Below are 14161 nucleotides of genomic sequence, written 5' to 3'. Positions count from 1 at the left end.
TGGTCTCAGGTCTTAATGGGGATGAAGTGGTTAGAGTTGGGGGCGTGGTCTCAGGTCTTAATGGGGATGAAGTGGTTAGAGTTGGGGGCGTGGTCTCAGGTCTTAATGGGGATGAAGTGGTTAGAGTTGGGGGCGTGGTCTCAGGTCTTAATGGGGATGAAGTGGTTAGAGTTGGGGGCGTGGTCTCAGGTCTTAATGGGGATGAAGTGGTTAGAGTTGGGGGCGTGGTCTCACCGTTGTCTGTGGACACCAGGATGGTGTTGGGCGTGGTGTCTCTGGCCACGCCTCCTACTCCATTCTCGAACGCCCCATAGCCCTCGCTCTCCTGCAGCTGCCAGTTCAGACCAAACAGATGCATGGCTGCATGGGGCGAGAGAGAGAGAGAGAGAGAGAGAGAGAGAGAGACCACATCATTACTCCCTGTGGGCCTAAAAACCACGCTGCAGGATAAACGGTGCACGTGTGTGTGTGTGCGTGTGACGTGTGTGTGCGTGTGTGCATCTGTGTGTGTGCGTTTAAAGAGCCATGGACAGGTCAAAGTAGGAGTTAGCGTATCTCGTTGATCAAGGCATACTGAAGCACCACATTTTAACAAGCTCTCCAAACACCCCCAAGGCCCTGTGTGTGTGTGCGTGCGTGCGTCCGTTGCGTTTGGCATTTAGCCTCGGAGGTTTGTGTAAAGTGGAACAATTACCAAGCCGACTAAACAGCATATGGCAGTGCACACCTTTCCACACTTATAGTACATTAAGCACAGTAGCATCTAATATTACAATAGTAAAACTTCAGGCGCACACACGGTTAAGGAACACAGAGTCATTTACGTCATGCCTAGCCCGTCGTCCTAACGACTGCACCGCCGTCCTATACCCACTGCGCTCACACGGCAGTGACGTCACGGACTGCAAACTCAGCGTCAAAAGCATCCACACTCACACACACACACACACACTCACACACACAGGCCACGGAACACTGTTGCCAGGTCTATGAAAACAAGGCCACAAAAACTGACTTTCTACACGTTACTTACACACACTACAACTCGCTTACAATACGCGGACCTGGCAACAACGGCTGATTTAAACCTTTGGCGGACATCGCCTGCCTTCCGTTCTTTCACATTACAAAGTAATTATAACTATGACAAATGGTTCCCTGTATTCTACAGTGATAACTAAAGTCTCTGTAATATTTATGTTAAATATATTACAAGCGTGCGTGCGTGCGTGACCTTGGGATGGTGCCCACTCTCTCTCTCTCCCTCCTCCAGTTGAGGTGTCATGGTAATGTCAGTGTTCATGGCCATCAGAAGACATGTTGCGCAGAACGTGCCTTTCACTTAATTAGCCACGTTTTCTGTGTCGAAACCTGGACGACTCGATGAGCGCAAAATTCTGGGACTTTGTCCCCCTTTGTCTGTTTGGAAGTAGTCTATAAACTCTATAAACATGTTGCACTACATCCTAGTTTGCTTTCATCCACTGTCTCACTGTTTGTTCTCAAAGTGATATTAGTCCAACTCACAAACAATGTACAGTAGACTGCTGGGCGAGCACTGGCGCTTTGGTATGGGGGTCAGATCAACATATGGAATTAATTCTATACTGGCCAAATTCCATATATGGCCAGTATATGGCGTGTCTTGAGTGTACAGGGTTTGATGAGGTCAGATCAACATATTGTCAGAAGTGATCAGCTCCATATATGGAGATCTAAAGGGTGGCAGCGGGGGGAGTGTACATGGGAGGACGTGTGGGGAAAGGATCAACATATGGAATGTCAGAACAGGTCAGCTCAGGCCACAACTGACATTATGTATATGTCATTTGGTGTTTTAATTTTTTACGATAGAGGGCGCTCTTCAACAACCTGTGAGTGATCCCAGGACTTCCGAAGAAGAGCACACCCGGAAATAACTGATGTAAAGAAATCCAATGTTAATATTACTTCTATTCCCAGACAGCGTATTTTTTATAACGAAGCTATATTCAACTGCCAAAGAGCTGAACATCATGGTGGCAAAGCTTTTTTCTCCCGATGAAAGTAAAGACTCTCTTCTTTCTTTTGGGATATTTACATAGTCATAGAACAAAATATACTGTGGGTCTTCAAAGATTAGTAAGATTAATAAAAACAAAAACAAAACGCTGGCAGTGTGGCAACTGTGAACAGTGATGTCATAATTTAGTGGATGGTAGAATGAGAATTTTCCCATAATGTGTTTATTCTAAATTTGGGTGCGTACCGGGTCATGGTCGCTCCCTCTACGTGGGCGTCGCTCACTTTGGAGAAGCCGTTAAGTCAGGCATGAGGTATTGAGGCAGTGTCCCTTTGAGTATGTCTTAAATACCGATCTCATTGATAGCATAAGTATAGAGGGCTTAAGTGATTAAAGGGAATTGAATTGAGTCCTGTTCTAGACACAGGTGTGGAGATTCAAAGCCTTCAAGGACAGACTATCCTTCTATCCTTCAGGCTAATGACGGTGGCATTAAGTGATGTGCTATCGCTAGCAGGGCCCTCTGGCTCAGCATGTTTCACCGTCATCCATGTCAGAATCAGACAGACCGCTGTCTGATGATAGCGCTGAGCTGAAATACCCAGAGAGGCAGCCGCATACTAATGGCTCTTATTATAGAGGAACAAATTATTTCATATAAATGATAGAGAAAGCTGAGACGGTGGGAGAGAGAGGGGGAGGGAGGACGGAGGGAAAGAGGAGAATCGTGTCAAGAACCAATTAGACACCTTAGGCACGTTTAGAGTGAGAAAGCCCTTTGCAGGGTTCACATGCACGCATGCACACACACACACATACACACACACACACACACACACACACACACACACCTCCCTCGTTAAATTAGAGCCACGCTGTGCTACCAAGCTACCCACTACCCCTCCTGTAGAGGAGGAGAGCAAAGGGTCATGGGAGAGAGAGCTGGTAGATCGACATGGAGCGTGTGTGACAGAGAGAGAGAGAGAGAGAGAGAGAGAGAGAGAGAGAGAGAGAGAGAGAGAGAGGATTAGGATCCATGGCAACTCTCTCAGGAATGAAATTGAACGTCGGAGTGAAAGCCGTGATGGAACTCCATATTAACGTTGCTTTTCAATAATTCGTTACATTTGCCACGCTTTAGCGGAGGTGGCGTAGAGAGGGCAATACATTACTGGATTCATTTCCTGCTCTCTGAGTATCAAGGCCCGAGTTATAATGACAGGCTTGTCTCTGTATTCCGGGGACTGTTTGCGCCCAAAGGTGTGATCCTGTAATCAACGCATATCGGCATCGACAAGCGGTATTCATGCGCCGTTGCGTGATGGGGTGTCGTGACACAATGGTGTGTTCATGCCCTGGGAATGTAGACGGATCTGTACAGCATCAATGTTAACGTCCTTGGGCAGTAATTCCTCTACTTCTGCTTAGACAGATTAAAGCAAGTCCAGTTGAACGGTATACAGTGCAGTGGAAAGGTTGTGAGGGGGGTGACCCTCTATAGCGGGCTGCCATGCTGCACCAGGAGGACAGGAACATGTCCCTGTACCTCATATCCCATAATAACCCCAGATGGTAGTTGGGCCACCACAGATGATCTGTTGGCCAGCTCTCTGCATCTCACTCTGTCTGTTGGCCAGCTCTCTGCATCTCACTGTGTCTGTTGTCCAGCTCTCTGCATCTCACTCTGTCTGTTGGCCAGCTCTCTGCATCTCACTCTGTCTGTTGACAAGCTCTCTGCATCTCACTCTGTCTGTTGGCCAGCTCTCTGCATCTCACTCTGTCTGTTGACCAGCTCTCTGCATCTCACTCTGTCTGTTGGCCAGCTCTCTGCATCTCACTCTGTCTGTTGGCCAGCTCTCTGCATCTCACTCTGTCTGTTGACAAGCTCTCTGCATCTCACTCTGTCTGTTGGCCAGCTCTCTGCATCTCACTCTGTCTGTTGGCCAGCTCTCTGCATCTCACTCTGTCTGTTGGCCAGCTCTCTGCATCTCACTCTGTCTGTTGACCAGCTCTCTGCATCTCACTCTGTCTGTTGGCCAGCTCTCTGCATCTCACTCTGTCTGTTGACCAGCTCTCTGCATCTCACTCTGTCTGTTGGCCAGCTCTCTGCATCTCACTCTGTCTGTTGACCAGCTCTCTGCATCTCACTCTGTCTGTTGACCAGCTCTCTGCATCTCACTCTGTCTGTTGACCAGCTCTCTGCATCTCACTCTGTCTGTTGACCAGCTCTCTGCATCTCACTCTGTCTGTTGGCCAGCTCTCTGCATCTCACTCTGTCTGTTGGCCAGCTCTCTGCATCTCACTCTGTCTGTTGGCCAGCTCTCTGCATCTCACTCTGTCTGTTGGCCAGCTCTCTGCATCTCACTCTGTCTGTTGACCAGCTCTCTGCATCTCACTCTGTCTGTTGACCAGCTCTCTGCATCTCACTCTGTCCTTGGCAGCAGCTCTCATTGCCTCGCTGAGCTTCAGGTGAGTCAGTGAGATGAGAAATAAATTAAAAAAAAATCTAATAAACATTTAAAATGTTATTATTAAAAAAAGATTGTGATCTATTTGGGGAATGTCTGTGTTATCTGTTATTTAAACAAAAAAAGAAGAAAAAAAACAGGCCAAAGGCTATTCAGGGGTCCTTGACGTGGATTTTCTTTTAAATAAATACAAGTTTGGGAAGCCGGTTTATATAAATCAACTAAATAAATGGCCTACGCCCCTCCCACCCCCCCGCTGTGTTCAAAGCAGATGTGAGATCAGCCCCCCTCCCCGCTGACAACCTTTCCCACTCGCAGTGGTAAAGACACGGCTGATCCCAGTTCAGATGGTGCTAATCTCTCACACGCTGAGCGGGGACTACACACACCGCACCGCATGGATGGATGGAGGGAGGCTTTAAAGAGCCACTGCCACGGACAATAGACGAGATGGGAACAGAAAGGAAGGCAGTGGAAAGAGCTGCATGGCACTCGCACAATCTTAACTTATTTGCCCTTCACTGGTCCAGTTGTCCACTTATTCTCAACGGGTTTTTTTATTAGCCTATTTCTAAGGACCCCCATTGATATTGTTTCTGTCTGGACTGAAACCTTTTACCTTTTAAAAAATATATATTTTATAATTTTTTTGTAAATTAATTTACGTACCCTGCTTGATCACACAAAATACTATACACACACGAAAGCATGAAAAGTAGAAGATCTACAAGTTCGAAATGTGGCACAAAGTGACACATTTTGAGTTTGTAGATCTCCTACTTTTGGAATTTGAATCCTAAAGTAACCTATTTGGACATATACGGTTTCCACCCGACAGAAACAACATGCATGTTATCTCTGATATACCCCAATCTACGCTATAAAGCTTTAGTGTTCATTTAATTGTGTCTGTGTACAAATGGAACCCAATGATTCCGTTCCACGTGCATAGGCTGGACAACACAGTGCATTGTGCATGGGTGAGAGAGACTGTACATGTGTTTCTGTGAATAATGCTCATCTCTGATGCTCTCAGACTGTGTTGTTTGTCGGGTCCAATTAACTTCAATTAAGCGTCACCAGGCCTTCCACATGGCCCAAAGCCTGGCTTTCCTTCCTAATTAACCAGAGAGCACCATGCCGCATGACACAACACACACACACACACACACACACACACACACACACACACACACACACACACACACACACACACACACACACACACACACACACACACACACACACACACTATAAAGTTAATCACACACTTTGAAAACAGACAGTGGTGGGAAAATACACTCCATTTCTTTACATAAGCAAAAGTATCAATACTGCAGTGTAGAAATAGCTCTGTTACAAGTAAAAGTCAGACATTGTACTGTACATTGTACTTTTGGACTCTGGAAATGGAATAAACAAAAAACAATAAAAGGAATCTCATATATCTAACCAATCCACGGAGCAGTGCGACTCTGTTTTGAGAGATTATGCGCTATATATATTTTTGTCTTGCAACCTGGCGAACCGGCCCATGCAGATTTCACAGGTTCATGGGTCATAGTAGGCCCTATAGCTACCACTGTGACACCCCTGGTTTCAGAGGGGAAAAACTACAAAATGAGATAATCCCATGCAGTCTATAGGAGCTAATGGGTTTTCAGAGAAATACAAGGATGCACACATGCACGCACACACGCACACACACACACACACACACACACACACACACACACACACACACACACACACACACACACACACACACACACAGTCACACACAGTCACACACACAGTCACACACACACACGGCCAGAAATCCTGGGCTCCCGGGCCCCCAATATTATTAGTCAAAGTGACACATTAACAAGCCTAGTTTAAGCCGGATCCAGGATCTATGCCAGTGGGGATGTGTGTTAGAGAATTAAACAAGGCTATGTGTGACCAGCACTCTGTCTAACACCCTGCTATCTGTCTGCAGGACTCCACACCATCCATCACCTCGAGGGTTTTCACTTGTATTCAAAGTTTTGTTTTTGATTGCTATTCATCGTATATCGTCTCTGTCGGGTGGAAACCTCATCATGTCCAAAACTGTAATTACTTTTCAGGATTCAAATGTAAAAGTATGAAAAGTAGCAGATCTACAAGCTGCAAAGCTGTCGCTCCGCGTCACGTTTCGAGCTTGTAGATCTGCTACTTTTGATGTTTTGTGTAACACTGTATAGCGGCACCGACTATATGGGTGCGGCGATTGGTGCTTGCAGAAATAAGAAATACGAACCATAAATTAGCCCCCCTGAGCTCCCCTCCCCCATTCGAATGTCCTCCTTTGCGTCGTCAGAGTGTTGGTGAAGATGCACGCCGGCCCGCACAGCCATTAGCAGTTTTAGCACCTCGCTAATCTCTCTAGCAAAACCTGCCGATTGAGGCAGTGTCACAGGCGGCTCACAGCTTGAAGCAATAGGAATGACCGACCTTGGATGCATATCAACCCATGACAGTCAGAAGAACCCTTCGCCTCTGCTGTAGTATAGTATCAAGTGGGGCGTTAAATTAGGAAAATAAATAAATATTAGAATAAAGATCTAGGTTTCTGCCCGACAAAAACGATATGATGGTACTGTATATGAGTGCAAATGTGTTTCATATACGGTCACTGCCGGTATAGAAACATTGAATGTCCAAATGCTTTCACTTTTCATGAACAAATAACTTGTTCCAATGGATCCCACGTAGTTATTATTTAGTCACAAGCACTTAATTCTTAATAGTCTTTATAGGATAAATATGTATTTAACCACTTTCAACCTATAGGGGCATTATGGGCAAAATAATCTATGATCACAACACAACACTTTGGCCCTTGAAGGAGCAGAAAGAAACATGTCCTAAAATTATACTACTCAATACCCTCAAAAAATCCCACTGCAAAGTGCCCGTCCCTCTGGGTTATGGGATCTAAAGCGTCGACATTGATCCGTGGGATCAATGTCACTTAAGGAACAAACAAACAGCCGTCCCTTCAGACTATTAAGCACATGATCTTTGTAAGTTTGTTTTTACTGTGGGGACAACAGGCAGCCAAAAGCAACACAGGTCTCCCCACTTCACTAACAATTTGGACACGAGGAGCGGGATGAAAGCTGTGCCTTCAGTCAGATTTTAGCCTGGCTTCTCTGGTGTGCTCCTCATGGGCCCCTGAGGGCCCCGTCCAGGTCTCAGCCCTTCAATCATTCACTGTGTGTGAATATGTGCACGTGTGCAGACGCACACACACGTGCATACAAGTGTGTGACTGTGAGTGCACATAACACACACGAGGCACACACAAATACAGAGGCAAACACACACACACACACACAATCTGCACGCAAGAATACACTTAAACATCCACACAAGGATGAAAAACTAAAAAAGGCTTGAAGAACATACTGTATGTGCACGCAAGCATGCACGCAATGACGCATGCACGCACACAGAACCCTGTATGACTAACATGTATACATATACCCCTGGTACGCACACAGAGAGAGAGACACGGATCATAAGATGACTGATATAGGTCATGTCAATGTGTGTCGGATTTGTATGACAAAACACGTGTGTGTGTGTGTGTGTGTGTGTGTGTGTGTGTGTGTGTGTGTGTGTATGTGTGTGTGTGTGTGTGTGTGTGCGTGCGTGCGTGCAGAGAGAATTTATGTCAATCATAAATCCCTGGCAGCCCTAAACAGCTTCAAAAGACATGTTTCAAAAAACACATGCATGTGTCCAAGGACTGTCTGTGCTGCAGTAATAATTGCTTCTGTTCATAGAGGGAATAGGTTGACCTTTAGAAATCTCTCTCTCTCTCTCTCATATCAAAAGAAAACATCTCCCTCCCTTTAAAGCAGTGGTTTTCAACCCTTTTCATATCAAGGTCCATTATTTATTCTGCATTTGAGCCACGTTCCACCATTTGATGAGATTTAGCCTCTCAGACCCAAAACGTAGAATATTTTGTTGTCGTTGGATAAGAGTTTATCCACAATTCCATTCTGTATCGACCATAGGACAGATGACAGGCAAACGATAAAAAAAAAAAAAAAAAAATCTAAATCTTGATACGTAATGCAGATACGTAATGCAGATGAAAAATCACACCTGTGTGAACTGAGTGGTGCAACTCCCCTCTCTATCCCACCCCCCCTCCCCTCTCTCTCTCTCTCTCTCTCTCTCTCTCTCTCATTAGCAGGCAACAGTGCAGCACTATCTCTCTCTCTCTCTCTGTTTCTGGCACAACAGCGCCCCTACTGGTACTCATAGTCATACTGGTGCTCATAGTCACACAGGCGCGTTAACGTCACATAGGTACATAGGTGAACTCGGACATTGCTGTTCCTTGGAGTGGTTGCACCACTCAAAAATGCAAGTGACCATTTGGTTACCAACTCATTTAGCTTGGGACCATCTGGAACCCCCCACCCCTAGGAACACTGGTTGAGAACCACTGCTTTAAAGAAAGAATAAATAAATACCTTGCTTTCTCTCTCTTTCTGCACAGTGGCACACACACTGCATCTCAACTGACAAACCATTAAACCCAGTGTCCTTTGTTATTCAGCGAGAGCTTTCGCCACAATAACAGAACACAGATACACAAATACACTACTAGTGCAGAGCCCTGAGGGACTCCGTCGGTCAACCGTAAAGTGGTTTGAGTGGTTCAAGTGGAATCTATAGCAAACTGCTAAAGTGCCGTTCACACGATAACTATAGAGACGACTATAAATATTTTGTCAAAAAGAAGAAAGTGGACGTCAGGGTCCATATCATACTATAAACGAGCGAATGTCTGTCTGTCTGTCTGTCTGTCTGTCAGAAACAAACACTTATCTCCTCATTGCCTGCACCAATCGCTCCCACTTTTCACACAGGCATTGACCATAATAATATGGAGGTCTTAACGAAGCCATTTTTCCAATAAGATTAATAATGAATTTATTAGTGAATAAAAACCCGTTTATTTGTCCGTGGTCTATCTCCGACCGAGCCACACTATTAGCACACATCTCTCCATGCCAAAATAAATCTGCACGCTCCCACAATCCAGCTAGGCTACTTTTTACCGACGCAACTGTCGTATTTACTGTACAGATATTGTTTTTACATCACCCATTTATATGAAATAATAATCCAACCGCAACCAGGGCGCAGTACCCCCCGCGGCCAACAGGGGGGTACTGAACAACTCATCTCCCCGCAAATCACGTGTCACCAGTGTCACCAGTGAAATGCATGTTGGGACGGACACAGACCCACACTGTACATTTGGGAATACCTGTGCCACAGCCCATACTTTCTGTGCTGCATGTCAAACTGGGGTCTTTCATACTTGGGGGTCTGTGGGCTAATAAGTGTACATTTTACAGTCCTTGCCATGAAAACATTTCCCTACCATGCATTTATACAAATATTTTCATGTTATAGTGCTGTTTTTATTCACACAAAAAAGACACAAATATATTATACAAGTTAAAATGAAGACCAATTAAATATATTTATGGGGGCCAATAGTCCATACACGGGTAAGGACTATGTATATTAATACAATAAACAAGCAAAAGGGCATTGCCTGACCATGGATCACACCAAAGGACCTGCAACATGACTAAGGAACACGTTCCACTTCAAATCATATTTATCCAACTGATTATTCATGTTAAAGGATAACCTCTCCAAAGCAGCCACAATACCAATTGTATCAATTGTATACTTATGATTGTACTGCAGCATTTAACACATTACCCACACTGAACATCATTTGCTGCTCATATATTCTGAACGGGTAAGGACTAGTAACTATAAATATTCAGTTTAAAAAACTTTTGACTTTCTAAAAGAAGTCACAGCTGTAACAACTATGATACACAGCTGTGACGACTATGATAGCTGTTAACTACTGCATCGTTTGGCTCACTTCCAGGTCCACAATGGAAACAAGCCCCTATAACCTGCAGGAGGGCCTGTACCCTATAGGCTATGTTTGTAGTTGTCATGCTGAGTGTGAATGGCCCTTCACACTGCTTGACATGGAAATAGATTTGTCATGGAGGAAAATGATTAGATATTTGTCTGTCTGTCTGTCTGTCTGTCTGTCTGTCTGTCTGTCTGTCTGTCTGTCTGTCATTATCAATCAACTCTTTCCCTCTGTTTCTCTGTGCATGTGTGTGTGTGTGTGTGCGTGCATCTGTGCTTTCATGCGTGCGTGCGTGTGTGTGTGTGTGTGTGTGTGTGTGTGCATCGTAAAACTAAGAAATAAACTGTGGGCTTCATGTGAGAGTAAACAGCTTGTGGGAAATGAACTGTCCAAATGTGTTTTCATTCTTTCTGACGGTTCTCAGCACATCACAGTGAACAGACAAAACATGTCGTTGTTGTCGAGCAGAAACCTCTCATCTCCATATTTTAACTTATTGTGTTTTGTTTTTGTTTTGTTAACGCCCCCTTACTCGATCACACTGCTGCGTCACGCAAAAGCATCAAAGGTAGCAGATCTGCAAACCGCGGCACGAGGAAGCACATTTTGAGCTTGTAGATCTGCTACTTTTAATACTGTAGAATTTGAGACAGTGACGATTTTGGACATCATGAGGTTTCCACCCGACAGAGACGTTGTGGAGAATCGTACGGCGTCGGCATTCATACGTATCGGGTCAAACACACATTAGTACAGCGTGTTACGAGTCACGGCGCGTCAGTCAGACCACCTTCTGAGTGTTTGAACACCATAACAGAATATGTCTGGCAGGTTATTAGGGCACAACGCGTGACGTCTAGCCGTCAGACAAGTTCTGCCGTGGACATTTCAAAGAGATGTTAAGTTAATTTGACTCAGCTAATATACAGTACAGTGGCACAATGCTATTTGAATGGGACGGGTCGCACATGGACTGTGACGTGCAGCGATCCATCTCGAAAAGCGACAACGAGCCTTTCAGATCGACAGCGCTCCACATAACCAATTAAGTTGTGTTACTTCTGCCAGACTTGTTGTGTTTTCTCATACACACAGTTTATTGTTCTTATCTGATCTCTCTCTCTCTCTCTCTCTATAGTCACAACAATGTCCACTGAAACTGAAATGTTATGTCAACACTCTACCACGAGCGGATCTACTTCAGCAGCGTATATATACGCTCACACATACACACTCTCACAGACTCACACGTATACAGAAGCACAGACACGGACGCACGGACACAAGCACAAGCACAGACACGCACACTATCGGACGATAAGGCCATAACTCTCATCCCTTGTTTACAGTGACAGCAGACTGAATCAGACAACAGGCACACGCACGCACACACACGCACACACACGCACACACGTGCACACGCACACGCACACGCACACACACACAGCAGCAGCATTGTGCCGATAGGAGTGTTTGATCACTAAGCCATCTGTGTTAGCTAAGCGCAAGCATGACAAATTGAGGTTTTAGGAGGACACACATCCTTCCAAATCTGATTGGCCGCCATTCAGCACAGATCCCCCCAATCTGATTGGCTGGGGTTCAGCACGGACGAGGAAGTGGAGGAGAGCACTCATGCACCTCCAGTCAAAACATCCTAAAGCCACGTAAACCCATGCTCACCTCCGCAGAAATCTGGACCCAATAACTATTAGCAACACGCTCAAAGTACAGTAAAAGCACCTCAGTATCGTACTTAAGCACAGTATTTGAGTAATTGTACGTATTACTGTCCAACAAATTATATAAACCCAAAAAGCTGGATCTAATCACAGGATCTGACACGAATTTTGACCTGATGGTCAAGATTCAATTTATCCCCTGAGCAAGCAGGCTCAGGGGATATTAGCTCAGTGGTAAACAATGTCAGCGCAGACTGGGTTCAAATCCGGGGTAGAAGAGGGAAGTTACATAGTGAAGCTTCAAGTAAAAGTAGCCATACCATAATATTGAAATATAAGTAAAAGTCCTGTATTCAAAATATTAACTATAATAATTGTAGTGGAATAGAAAAGTATTTGCACCGATCAGAGATGTATTGGAGAAAAAGTAGGATAGAATAAATAAAGCGAAGTCAAAACACCCCAGAAAGCGTACTTTAACTTTAGTACAGCACTGGAGTAAATGTTCTTATAGTTATATTACTGCACCACTGATAGAAACCTCCGGAAAGATCTGGACCCAATGGATTGTTATCAAACACACGTCAGTGAAACCGAAGGAATGTTTATCCTCTGGCCGGATGGTTTGGTTCGATTAGGATTTGTTCTTCTTAGTATAAAAGAATGTCACGGATTTCAGGATTCCTTAATGGTTCATTTTTTTTTTATCTTCCAGTTATATAGCCTAGGTTTTGGCGTTTGAACAAGCTAGAGAGGAGAATATTTTTCAAAGTTTATACTGTGTAGTATACACACAAAATAAATCAAAGATAAGAAAAGTTAATTTAACTGAAGATTGTACGAATGGATCGGAGTAGAATTAAGAGAAATTATTCACTGTGTAAAGACTCCAATAAAAATATTTCTGTAAGGTCATATTTCTGTAAGCGAATGGAGCGAAATAATACAGCAATCAGAAGAAAATAGGAGGGCTATCATTCTGATTAGTAATGCTAGAATTGTTTCAGGCCTTCTTCATTTCCCTGAAGAAGGCCATTCTTGGCCGAAAATGTACGCACAGCTGGCATGCATGTCTAATTTCAAGTTCAATGATGATATAGTAATAAAGCTCTTTCCACAAGCGCCTTCAAGAGTGCCTTGACATCGTATTCTTCTCTTCATCTTTTAATAAGTCCGTTAAGTGTGTCTGTGCGTTTCATAAATATCGAAGCAATGAAATGTAATTAACAAGAGCTTCATGTTAACTATATTGTCTTTGTTGAGTGGAAACCGCATTCTGTATGTCCAAGACTGTAACTTTCCATGATTCAAATTGAAAAGCATCAAAGCTCAAAACATGTCACACCACGTTCTCAGCGTGCAGATGTGGTACATTTTGATGCTTTGTGTGACGCTGTAGTATGATCAAGTGTGTTAATTTATGCACAAACACAAACGTTTGAATATGGGGTTTTTCCCCAACAGTGATGATATTGGATCCATTGGAACACGTGTTCTTTCATTATTTTTTTTCCCTTTCTTTTTTTAGCCTATACATTTCCTGAAAAGTAATGGTTTTGGACATACACGTTTTCCATCCGACAGTGGCGATAACCAACATGCTATGGTGTGAAAGCGTGCTGAATAGAGCACCGAAGTCTGACGTCTGACTTCTTTTTTCACCATTTTACTGCCGCCAACTTAGGGCCGATTCATACTCCTATTTTACCACTGTTTCGGCGCTGTAGTGCCGAAATGATTTCGGCTCGTCAGAAATGTTCAGTAGCACCCCCCCCCCCCCCCACCCCCCCCCGAACCTCAAATGACATCACATCGGCGCTCTACAGCGCCGAACCGACTTTTATTCGGCTTTAATATAGGAGTATGAATCTTTGATAGAAAGGGACTGTATCAAATATGAGTGACTGACTATCATAAACCATACAGAGCCCCCTCCCCATAAAATATCGTGGACCACAATGCTTATATGAGACAATTTTAAGAAACCCAACGTTAATCTCCACAGAGAAAAAGCTTCGGCGAACCAGGGGATGAAGGAGTGATGTCAGGA

At 44.3% G+C, this 14161-nt stretch overlaps 1 protein-coding gene across 5 annotated transcripts in view; it reads right to left on the bottom strand.

Annotated features, from left to right (window-relative positions):
* Nucleotides 1-14161, bottom strand: part of tenm3 (teneurin transmembrane protein 3) — a 352973-nt gene that overhangs the window by 148210 nt on the left and 190602 nt on the right. For all 5 annotated transcript variants that reach the window (XM_083765245.1, XM_083765247.1, XM_083765246.1 and 2 more), the window contains exon 6: nt 235-360. In XM_083765245.1, the coding sequence (XP_083621371.1) occupies nt 235-360 (126 nt within the window). The remainder of the gene's footprint in view (nt 1-234; nt 361-14161) is intronic.

This window comes from Protomyctophum parallelum (assembly GCF_964188405.1).
Source record: "Protomyctophum parallelum genome assembly, chromosome: 5".
NCBI lineage: Eukaryota > Metazoa > Chordata > Actinopteri > Myctophiformes > Myctophidae > Protomyctophum > Protomyctophum parallelum.
Note: the sequence above shows the minus strand (reverse complement) of the source record. Positions and strands in the feature narration are given on the sequence as shown.